The 12,202-nt window shown below is 37.6% G+C and overlaps 1 protein-coding gene across 2 annotated transcripts in view; it reads right to left on the bottom strand.

Moving 5' to 3' along the window:
• Positions 1-1,163: 1,163 nt before the first annotated feature.
• creb3l2 (cAMP responsive element binding protein 3-like 2) overlaps positions 1,164-12,202 on the bottom strand; it is a 42,894-nt gene continuing 31,855 nt past the window's right edge. For both annotated transcript variants that reach the window (XM_085769326.1, XM_085769327.1), the window contains exons 7-12: positions 10,413-10,471; positions 9,989-10,057; positions 7,937-8,036; positions 6,846-6,975; positions 4,554-4,794; positions 1,164-3,188 (exon numbers count right to left, since the gene is read on the bottom strand). In XM_085769326.1, coding sequence (XP_085625452.1) covers positions 3,113-3,188; positions 4,554-4,794; positions 6,846-6,975; positions 7,937-8,036; positions 9,989-10,057; positions 10,413-10,471 — 675 coding nt within the window. In that variant the 3' untranslated portion in view covers positions 1,164-3,112. The remainder of the gene's footprint in view (positions 3,189-4,553; positions 4,795-6,845; positions 6,976-7,936; positions 8,037-9,988; positions 10,058-10,412; positions 10,472-12,202) is intronic.

Raw genomic sequence — 12,202 nt, 5'->3', positions numbered from 1 at the left:
TGATCTATTGATATGTGGAGAGAGATTTTAGAGAAAACATGTTGCTATGAAAGGATATCTGACTTTTTAACCTTTTAAAGGAACTGGATGCCTTTATCAATAAAAGCTAGATTTAATCACTAAGAATAAGAATAAAAAGAAAACAAACTGTTGGGCACTGGGGTAATGATGTGTAGAAGAACAATTTACAAAGAATTGGTACGAATTGTATTAAAAAAATTGTTGAAATTGCTTCATAAAACATTTCTTTATTTCATTTGTGAATATTGATTCTACTATGTTTTCTTCAAACTATTTTTAAATGGTGTATTGAAAGCAGAAGTAAGTGATATATTTGTGTTAATATAAGTCTTAAATAGTTATATCTTCCGACAGCAATCACTTACATAGAGTGTTTGGTCTGAAACACGGGTCTGTCAGTCACTCTGCTCTGCTCTGAGCCGAGGAGAAAACTTTTATCGTATCCTACAGTTTTTATCCAATGAGGAGAGAGAACGGCACGCAGGGCTGTGTGTGCAGCCAAGGGACGCCGTGAATGTGGTGACGTAGGGACGAGGACTGTTATGGTGCGTTCAAGGAAACTCGTATTTTTCCGGCCGTGAAGTGGTACCAGTTCGATCTGGTACGACTTCACAGGTCAGAAGTTACGAGTGGCCGTTATAGTGACTTTCACAGGTAAAACAGGTCGGAAAAACACGAGTGGGTTGCCTGGAACGCTACAAAGTCGTAAGTTGTGACTTGAAGCTGTAATTTACGATTTCAAAAGCCTGCCTGGAACGCAGCATTAGCGAAAACGACCGGACCACTTACTTCTGCTTTAAGTACAAAAATGTTCTTTTGATTAGTTTTTATAGTCCATTTAAAATAATAGTGTGTGGTTTAATCTGTGACATTCCTGGTTTTCCTTTTTAAAAACATTGGTTTATAAAACAATGCTGCAGCCTTTTATGATGTTTTTCATATATTGTGTTTTGCAGTGTACATAGTTCTCAGTCTGCACTCTGGTGTTTATGTGGTGAAACTAGAAATACAATCTATTATCATCACAATGCCACTGTTTATTTTAGTAAGAGCAGCAGACAGACACCCAGAAGAAAAACCATCGTCATTATCAACAGCAACAACAATCCCATCATGAACAGACCACACACAGAAACAGGAAGTATGCTTTTACTAAGGAAAATACTTTATTCATTCGAATGCAAAAAGACAGAAAGTCCGAGTCAGGTGACTTTTACACAGAAGCAACACTGGAATTTAGAAAAAAACGCTCCACTTGGCTGCTTTAAAGTCTCACGCTTTACTACAAGAGAATTTCAAAATAAAATCCAGTATCTATCTCCTGCACAGGAATGTGTCGGTTCCTTAAACCCTCAGAAACCACGACAATAATAATTATAATAAACTTTGCTTTACCAGGGAGGAAGTGAATCCTAACAACAGCAGCCACTGATCTACGATAGATATACGATATAAAAACGATGTGTTCTCGTCTGTGAACTGGGCTGGGATCTGTTTAAGTTCACCCTCTCTGCTCTAAAAACAAATATCTGGGCTTCGGTTTAATCTCAATAAAAATGGGCAACGTCATATTTACAACTTGGATGCACAGACAGTGAAGTGGCCTCGCGTCTGGTTTGCTCTGTAACACATCAAAGAACATGTTTGAATAAAGCTCAGAAATGTTCCTGTAATAAATTCAGCTACAGCTCAAAGACTTTTAAAGCCACGATCTGTGAATCATCATCAAACTGAACGCTGCTGCGCCGCCTCACGTTCATAATTTATCAACTCAACAACTGCATCCAGAATAGACTGGGAATGAATTATGGATTTGTTTTTAACCCACAGATCCCAGACACATTTAGACTTCCTTATTTATTAACACATAACACATATTTACAAAAATAAATCCTTTTCTTTTTTTTTGTAATATTTCTGGGAAGAAATATATTTTTTGGCAAATGCTGAAGAAGTAGCAGATAAAGGTTGCAAAGTGAAGAAGAAAAGGTCAAAAGATCTATAGTGCAGGAAGTGAAATCTGAAATCTGGCTCACTAATTAACATGTCAATCATCTCCTTCTAACTCTATTTGTCAATTAAGATGTGTTTACTGACCAAAATCTGAATTAGCTCCTTTAAAGCTAAGTCGTTATGAGGATCCCTACATCTTAAATATAAAACACTGTAAAAAATAATCCACTTTTTGCCCTTTTTCCGTTCGCAAACCTTAATTTTTGACTGGATTTTTAAATATTTCAGTCAATTTAATGTGAAAAAAGTGGAAGATTCGAGTTTATCCCTAATGTAAATATCCAAAATATGATTTTTACAATTGTCAGACGATTAATGAAAATGACATTTGGTCATCAACTGCCTTAAATATCCCATAATATTCACTTGATTTTTCCGTATAAGCGCAGGAACCTCGAGCTAAACCCTTGATGTGCGAAATCTCGAGTCAGACAAAGACAAATGAACAATATACATATAAAAGAGTACAATAAAATAAATCACAAAATACAGTATGAACACAAATAAAGTATCAAAATGTGAAGTATGCGTTACTGAAATCGAATTAAAACATTTTATATTAAAAAGAAATACAACTACAAAAGAGAAATACATTTTTGAAAAACATAAAAGGTTTCTATAAATACAGAGGTCCTCGTCAGTGTCCTGTAAAAAGCCTCACGTCATAATTTAAGACACTTTACACTGGATTTAATTTTCCCTCGATCTGTTTTTTTTATTATTTATCTGAATGTGGTTTTTAACAGTGTTTCAAGCCGGATCCATTAAGATGACTAAAACTGGTGAGTTGAGTTGTGTAAAAAATATTCAGTGCAACTTTTACTTCAGAATAAAGGCAACCAGTGCCCATTTGTTATTATTATTATCATTATCATTATTATTAATATTATCAATATTATTAATATTAATTATTACAGTGTACAGTGATTTGAAAAAAAATGACCTTAAACAATCAGCAGTGGGAACTACTGTATGAGGTTTGCTCCAGGACACTGAACCATGCTCTAGAGGGGGAAGGTCAAAGGTCATCATGGGGTGTAGAGGGTAGAGGTGTGGGGAGGGGGTGTTGACGTCGACCTCATGAGGTCTCGTTGACCGTTCGCTCCAACTCTAAAACTTTACTACTGCTTTCATTCGTCCTCTGCTCCAGAGACCTGAGGGAGAGAAGACACAGGTGAGACAGAGGTCAACAGAGGTCAACAAAGGTCAACAGAGGTCAACTGGGGTCAACTGGGAATGTTTCTTGATCAAATGTTGAAAAAAGATGCACAACAAACAATGAAATAACAAGACAACTACAAAGAGTCAAAAGGGTAACAAGAAGCCATAAGACATAAAATGTGACTACAAAGAGATAGAAAGTGACTACAAAGAGATAGAAAGACATAAAAGGTGACTACAAAGACACAAAGAGATACAAAGTGACTACAAAGAGACACAAAGTGACTATAAAGAGATACAAAGTGACTACAAAGAGATACAAAGTGACTACAAAGAGATACAAAGACATAAAAGGTGACTACAAAGACACAAAGAGATACAAAGTGACTACAAAGAAATACAAAGTGACTACAAAGAAATACAAAGTGACTACAAAGAGACACAAAGAGATACAAAGTGACTACAAAGAGACACAAAGTGACTACAAAGAAATACAAAGTGACTACAAAGAGACACAAAGAGATACAAAGTGACTACAAAGAGACACAAAGTGACTACAAAGAGACAAAGTGACTACAAAGAAATACAAAGTGACTACAAAGAGACAGAAAGTGACTACAAAGAGATACAAAGTGGCTACAAAGAGATATAAGGTGAGTACGGAGCGATACAACGTGGCTACAAAGAGATACAAAGTGACAACAAAGAGACACAAAGTGACTACAAAGAGATACAACGTGGCTACAAAAGAGATACAAAGTGACTACAAAGAGACACAAAGTGACTACAAAGAGATACAAAGTGACTACAAAGAGACACAAAGTGACTACAAAGAGACACAAAGTGACTACAAAGAGATTAAGTGACTACAAAAGAGATACAAAGTGACTACAAAGAGACACAAAGTAACTACAAAGAGACACAAAGTGACTACGAAGAGACACACTACTAAGAGACAAAGTGACTACAAAGAAATACAAAGTGACTACAAAGAGACACAAAGTGACTACAAAGAGACACAAAGTGACTACAAAGAGACAAAGTGACTACAAAGAAATACAAAGTGACTACAAAAAGACACAAAGTGACTACGAAGAGACACAAAGTGACTACAAAGAGACAAAGTGACTACAAAGAAATACAAAGTGACTACAAAGAGACACAAAGTGACTACAAAGAGACACAAAGTGACTACAAAGAGACAAAGTGACTACAAAGAAATACAAAGAGACAGAAAGTGACTACAAAGAGATACAAAGTGGCTACAAAGAGATATAAGGTGAGTACGGAGAGATACAACGTGGCTACAAAGAGACACAAAGTGACTACAAAGATACACAAAGAGTGTGTGTTATTACCTGTGCAGGTCCAGCAGCAGGTTTTTCTGCGTCTGCGTGTCGTTGTTGTTATTCCTGAACGGCGGGTGTGTCTCCACCCGGCTGGGCTCCGCCACCACCTTCTGTTGCTCCGAGTGACGCCACGCCGCCATGACGACGGCGGGCGCGTCCTCCCAGCCCTGGTCGGGATACTCTCCGCCCAGACCGAGCAGGTGAGGCTGCGGCTCGTCCTCGAAGGTCGACAACAAACTCCTTGACTTCACTGAGGAGCAGAAACATGTCGATGAGCCGAGTTTGTTTCATTTATTGATTTTATTCTTTTTTATTTAAAGGTAGAGTCTGCACTGCAAAAACTCAAAATCTTTCCAAGAACATTTGTCTTATTTCTTGTCAAAATGTCTAATTTCCACTCAATACTAACCCCTTTCCACTTAAAATAAGACTCATCACCTAAAAATGTACTTGTTTTTAGACAGTTTTCACTTGTTTCAAAGTAATTTTCAATTGAAATAAGTAGAAACATCTGCCAGTAAAAGCAAGATTTTTGTGCTTGTAATAAGAAAGAAAAACTTGATCCACTGTCAGATTTTTCTACTTATTTCAAGTGAAAATATGCTTGAAAAAAGTAAAAAGTTTCTAAAAACAAGCTACTTTTTAATGTGATGAGTCTTATTTTAAGTGGTATGAGATTAGTTTTGACTAGAAATGACATTTTGACTAGAAATAAGGCAAATATTCTTGGTAAGATTTTGAGTTTTTGCAGTGTGGAGTTTTGTTTGTTGCAGATTGTAAACAAAACATTGAAACTCGGCCCCTCCTCTCGGGCTAAGCTCTGTAGCCTCCTGCCCCAGATAGCAGCGGTTGTCATGACGACAAAGGAAATGAAATACAGTCCGAGTGAAGCGCTGGAGCCTTGGGCCGATAGCCGACCGTTACCAACACCGGGAGCCTCTGGTGTTATGTTGTTATGCCGTTGTGGTGAGCTGGGAAGACGGTGTTAGCAGCGGATGCTAACCGCTACCGCTAACCGAAGTTAGCATCGAGTTAGCTCGCTACAACTGCCCTAATACTTGTTACCAGTCGAGGCTTTAGTTGTCGGTGACGGTCGGGAATCGGTCCGTGGCTCCAGCGCTTCACTCAGACTGTATTTCTTTTTCTTTGCGGTCCTGACTGCTGCTGCTGAGAGAGAGAGAGACGTGCTAGCACTCGTTAGCATCAGAGACAGCTAGTGCGGCTAGCAGCCCTGAGCCTCCGACTCTGCTGCACAGAGCTTCACCTCAGCTCCGTCATTGGCAACACTGCAAAAACTCAAAATCTTTCCAAGAATATTTGTCCTATTTCTTGTCAAAATGTCTCATTTCTAGTCAAAACTAATCTCTTTCCACTTAAAAAAAGACTCATAACCTAAAAAATGATAATTTTCACTTGTTTCAAACACATTTTCAATTGAAATAGGTAGGCCTAGAAAAATCTGCCAGTGAAAGCTAGTTTTTTGTGCTTGTAATAAGAAAGAAAAGTAAAAAAAAAAGTGTCTAAAACAAGCTACTTTGTGATGAGTCTTATTTTAAGTAGAATTAGATTTGTTTTCACAGGACTAGAAGCCCACAGGTGATGACTAAGACGGATTTCATTTGTATAAGTTTATTTTTGGGCACAAAACTCCAGACCCAACCTTTAAAAAAGAAAAAAAAGTTGTATTGTTTTATAGAAACTGAAACTTTTAGACTGAACACACCCTGTGGCATCCTACACACACAGTATTATGTATGTGTGTGTGTGTGAGTGTGTGGGCAGGATCGGGAAGGAAACTGGATTTCATTGTTAAGAAAATTATATCAGGTCTTTATTATAAAAGTGTTGTGTGTTTGTGTGTGTGTGTTTGTGTGTGTGTGTGTGTGTGTGTGTGTGTGTGTGTGTGTGTGTGTGTGGGAGGAAGCAGTTTGAGGTCACCTCCTGTAATCAGTGTGTGTAGCTGCTGTTTGTGGGAGGAATCTGATTATTGGTGATGTTCTGATGGACGTCCACAGATTCACAGCTGATGATTCATCACAGAGGAAACAGCAGGACGGTGTGTGTGTGTGTGTGTGTGTGTGTCTGTGTGTGTGTGTTTGTGTGTGTTTACGACTCAACATATTCTCACTCTGACTCTTTAGCGCCGTGTTTCTTTATTCGTCTCTTTTATTTAAACCCTCGATCAAAATACTTTCTAACTCTGATAAGAAAAGTTGAACATATTGTAGTGAAGTTGCCCTCAGTGTGTGTGTGTGTGTGTGTGTGTGTGTGTGTTGCAGTGTGTGTGTGTGTGTGTGTTACCTGTGGTTGTGTACGACTCTTTGAGCGCCGGCTGTTTGGAGGCGAGGCCGGACTCGGTGATGGAGGAGCAGGGAGTCAGACCGGAGGGGTAGAAACTCCCCAGGAACAGGGCGAAGCACAACACCACCACCTGAGAGATGGAGAGAGGATGGAGAGAGAGAGAGATTGATTTTTAATTCTTTTAATAAACCTTTATTACCGTTTTGTCCTTTATCACAATCATATTGTTGCTAATCATAAATTACAACAAAGAGAAAACGAAATGGATGATGACACAGAAAAATCTAAACTTCAGAACCAGTGACTTTTCCTGGACTGAGCACAAAACCTAGAGAGAGAGAGAGAGAAGGACAGAGAATTTAAAAAAAGAAAGAGAAAGAGAGGGAGATAGGCAAAGAGGAGAGAGAAATAAAAAAAGTAAGAAAGAAAAATAAAAAGAGAGAAAGAGAGGGAGAGAGGAGAGAGAGAGAGAGAAAGAAAGAAATGTAGGGAGAGAGGAGAGAAAGAAAGAGAACAAAAAAGAAAAAAGAGAGAAAAAGAGAAAGAGAGGTAGAAAGGAGAGAGAGAGATAGAAAGAAAAACAAAAAAGAGAGAAAGAGAGCGAGATAGGGAAAGAGGAGAGAGAAAGAAAGAAAGAAAGAAAGAAAGAAACATAGAGAGAGGGGAGAGAGAAAGAAAGAAAGAAACATAGGGAAAGAGGAGAGAGAAAGAAAGAAAGAAAGAAAGAAAGAAAGAAAGAAAGAAATGTAAGGAGAGAGGAGAGAGAGAGAAAGAAAGAGAACAAAAAAGAAAGAAAGAAAAAGAAAAAAGAGAGAGAAAGAAATACAAAAAAAGAGAGAAAGAGAAGGAAAGAAAGAAATACAAAAAAGAGAGAAAGAGAGGAAGGGTGGAGGCAGCGAGGGGGTAAATAAATTATGAATCACAACAAAATGCTGAGCTGCTCTGAGCTAATGAACGATGGAGGCAGATGTTTCAAATTCAATATTTCAATCAATGTTTCAACACACACACACACACACACACACACACACACACACACACACACACACACACACACACACACACACACACACACACACGCGGGGCCGTACCATCAGGCAGGAGGAGGTCTGGGTTCCCGTCACTCTGCAGGACTTTGGGACTTTTCCTGCCACGACCGCCTGGAGAGACTGCAGCTGCTGCAGCAGAGACCTGCACACACACACACACACACACACACAGGTTAGACACACAACGTTACACACTACACACAGGGAGGACACACACACACTTCCAGCTGATGAACGTCGATGGATTAAACGTCCTTGTTTCTGTGTTTCAGTCGATTTCCTTTAGATTTTTAATTGTATTTTCCCACTGAACAGATGTTTTTGTTTCTGTGTTTCTACTTTACAGTGGAGACCAGTAAATATAATTATTAATTGCTAATAACATCATTATTTTTTATTTATTACAATAAACTTTTATTAGGAAATAAAAAAAACACACAGTCACAGTTCATCAGCTGCTGAAGGTCGTTGTTCTTCACTTCTTTTATTTGCTGCTGTTTTATTGGTTCAAGTTAAAACACTGTATGTGTGTGTGTGTGTGTGTGAATGGTGTTTTATACAAATACTGTTCTTATTTTTATTACAATCAATAATAACTTTACATTCAGAGCCTGTATTTATCAGTTTTCATTGATCGTAAACCGGTACTTTTCAACCTTGGGGTCGGGACCCCACGTGGGGTCGCCTGGAATTCAAATGCGGTCGCCTGAAATGTCTAGTAATTGATTTAAAAAAAAAGAATGATAAAAATATCTTTTTAACTAATTATTATTCTTTTTAAAATTATGATTAAAAACACCACATACAACCTTAAAAATCTGTATTCTAAACTTTCACTTTCTCAAATATTAATCGAGTTCAAATAAAATTTAGCATATAAAAAGAGAGAGAGAGGGTCGCCAGAAATTTGGGATATCAGAACGGGGTCACGAGCCAAAAAAAGGTTTGGAACCAGAGTCGTAAACGTTAAAAATATCAATTCTCCCAAGGCGATCGGGGTTTTCAATCAGTGAACAATCAGAAATCAGAATAATCAATAATTTCAGGGGTTAATTATTGGACCAGCAGAGCCCAGGAGGAAAGAAGAGAGAGACAGAGAGAGAGGAGGATGAAGGACAAAGGGAGGATGGATGTTGCTTCATTACAAAGGGCAGCAAACAACACACACACACACACAATCGACTCTCAGTAAAACTCACTTTAACAATCGAGCGCAACACAAGACGCTAAACAGCTGAGATCTCAAGTCAGCCACACACACACACACACACACACACACACACGCACACACACACATATATATATATATATATAGACACACACACGGTTCAGTCATGCATAACCAGAGCAGACAACACAACAGTCTATTTGAAGCAGCCTGAACATTTTACATTAAAATAAACCTCATGGTTATGCATCGATGCAGCTGAACTGATCCACTGTGTGTGTGTGTGTGTGTCTGTGTGTGTGTGTGTGTGTGTGTGCGGTGCTTTGATTGTCAGCCTCGGTGAATCTCTGTGACGGACACGAGTCAGACTTGTCATCAGGCCTCAAGTTCGCTGCTCAGTCTGAGTCCTCAGGGTCGGTTTATAAACAGGACGAACGAACGAAGGAACGCTGGTCTGAGGTCAGGGGAAACCAACCGATCAATCAATCTATCTATCAATCAATCAACCAATCAATCTCAATCAATCACTCAGTCAGTCAAGCAACACAGAGACTGATTAACACCAAAGCGGAGCAGTGAAGACTTGTGGGAGATATATAAGGAAAAAACTATATATTTTTATAATGAAATTCTCTTTTATTTGCAGTTTTAACTGTATTTTTATGTATTGATTATTACCTATATCACTGATTTGTTACAGCTCAATCATAAACTGAAACAGTTTCAGTCTATTAAATAGATTTATAAACTGTCTGAGCCTGTTTTACTTCAAAATAAAGTTAAATTTGATAAGTTGAGGGTCTAAAATGCAAATTAATGATAAATTGAGGGATTTTATTGTGTGTTAAATACACCGCATGTTAAATGAGAGTGTGTATAATGTGTGTGTGAGTGTGTGTGTGTAATGTGGATGGTACAGTACGTACTTGTTTGTACACTCCAGAGTTTCCACTTTCCTGCGCAGCTCGTTGTTTTCGTTGGAGCAGGTCTCCACCCTGTGGCCACACAGAGGAACTGCAGCGTCACTCACTGATCACATTTAGACATTTATATGTTTATATATTTACAAAACTGTGGCGTTTCAGTTTTTTTTTATGCTGCACATATCTTTAATAAACACATTATTTACTGTATCTGACAAATTTGTGTTAAAATTCAACTCAGAACTGTAGGAAATCTGAGTTGTTGCAAGCTTCAAGGTCAGATCAGCAAACAGGAAGTGACTTAAAACCTTAAAAAATATAAGATCTTAGAACTTAAAGCAATAATAAAAAATAGTGATTAGTGTCTGTTGCTGCAGACTGATCCAGGATCTGATGAAAAGGATGATGAAGAAGAAGCAGAACTCACTTCTTCTCCAGAGCGTCCATGTACTCCTTCTTCTTCCTGCGACTCTCTTGAGCTGAGATCTGAACAGAGACGAAGGAAATGGGATTAATGATGAAATTCATTCATGTCAGGTTCAATCAAACAGGTGAGTTCAAACAAGAGTTTAAAGTAGAAAAGTATTTATTGTGTCCAAATCAGAAGTTTAGAGCGGCCATTTGTAACTTTAGAGTGAATAACACCAGAATCCCAAAAGTTATTGGAAGATATAAAAGCTTAGATAGAAGCCAGAGGTTTTGTAATATTTGTGTTGATAACTGTCTTGGCGACGAGTTCCACATTTGGTTTGAGGGCAAGAATATAAGTACCTATAATGACTTTCAGAGAAAAATATCTGCCAAAGTGTAGTTATGTAAATCAGTGGTTCTCAAACTTTTGTACATTAAGGACAGCTAAATTGACACAAATTAGACCATGGACCTAAAGCAAACACCAGAAATACACAAATATTTGTTCTGAGACTGAAGAACGGTACTTTTTTAGTTAATGTAAGCTAAATAGGGCCAATAGCATGAATTTTTGGAAATATTGTAGAGACATTTCTGGAAAAAAAATGGTACTATTGTTCCAAAAATGTTTTAAAAATTCTAGAAAAGGGGCGGTGTGTGGCGCAGTGGTTAAAGGTGTACAGAAATGGCCGTTTGTCCCGTTTGTCGCGCCGAGTTGTCACGAGCTGCAACACGAGTTTACCCGAGTAAGGAAAACAAATTTGATTGGTCGTTATCGAGCGGGCGGGATATTCAAAGTTTGGGGCGAGCCCGAGCTCTGTGTGTGTGTGCGTGTCTCAGACATTTGAATGACGGATTACGGATCCAATATCAGTGGCTGGTGAATCGTGTGCAGGCTGACGTATAATCCGTGCGCCTGCATTATCCAATGCGAAAAAAAAAATACACACTTTCATCCCGGATTTACTCAAAAATAGAATTTTGCACAAAGTTTGGCCTACAACGTCTGAAAGATGAGTTATCACATTAATTTTATGATCCAGAGTGGGCTCAAATTCAGTTTTCTTTTCTGTACACCTTTAAAGCGGCCGCCCCATGTAGAGGCTACAGTCCTCAACGCAGGCGTCCTTGGTTCGAGTCCCGCGTTGGGCAGACCTTTCCTGCATGTCATTCCCCCTCTCTCTGCCTCCCCCTTTCCTGTCTATCTCTACTGTGCTATCAAATTTTTAAAAAAAGGCAAAAAAGCCACAAAAAAAAAACAATTCTAGAAAAAAGTGGTAAAAATTCTTAAAAAAAAAAAAAAGTTGAAAAAAAAAATTCTCAAAAAAGTGGTAAGATTAAAAAAAAAATTCTAGAAAAAAGTGGTAAAATTTCTCCCCAAAAAAAAAATTCTCAAAAAAGTGGTAAGATTAAAAAAAAAAAAAATTCTACAAAAAGTGGTAAGATTTAAAAAAAAAAAATTCTAGAAAAAGTGGTAAGATTTAAAAAAAAAAAATTCTAGAAAAAGTGGTAAAATTTCTCAAAAAAAAAAAAGAAATCTCAAAAAAGTGGTAAGATTTAAAAAAAAAATTCTAGAAAAAGTGGTAACATTTCTCAAAAAAAAAAAATTCTCAAAAAAGTGGTAAGATTTAAAAAAAAAAAAATTCTAGAAAATGTGGTAAAATTTCTCAAAAAAAAATAAAAGTAATAAATAGTGGTTCAAAATTCTAGGAAAACGAAAAATGTGGTAAAATTTCGAGAAAAAATTGGGGACTCCACTTTGAGAACCATTGATGTAAATCGTGCATCTACATTAATGTTTAAACC

Source organism: Trachurus japonicus, chromosome 23 (assembly GCF_045865225.1).
Source record: "Trachurus japonicus isolate A0001 chromosome 23, Traja_1.0".
NCBI classification, from domain to species: Eukaryota; Metazoa; Chordata; class Actinopteri; order Carangiformes; family Carangidae; genus Trachurus; species Trachurus japonicus.
Note: the sequence above shows the minus strand (reverse complement) of the source record. Positions and strands in the feature narration are given on the sequence as shown.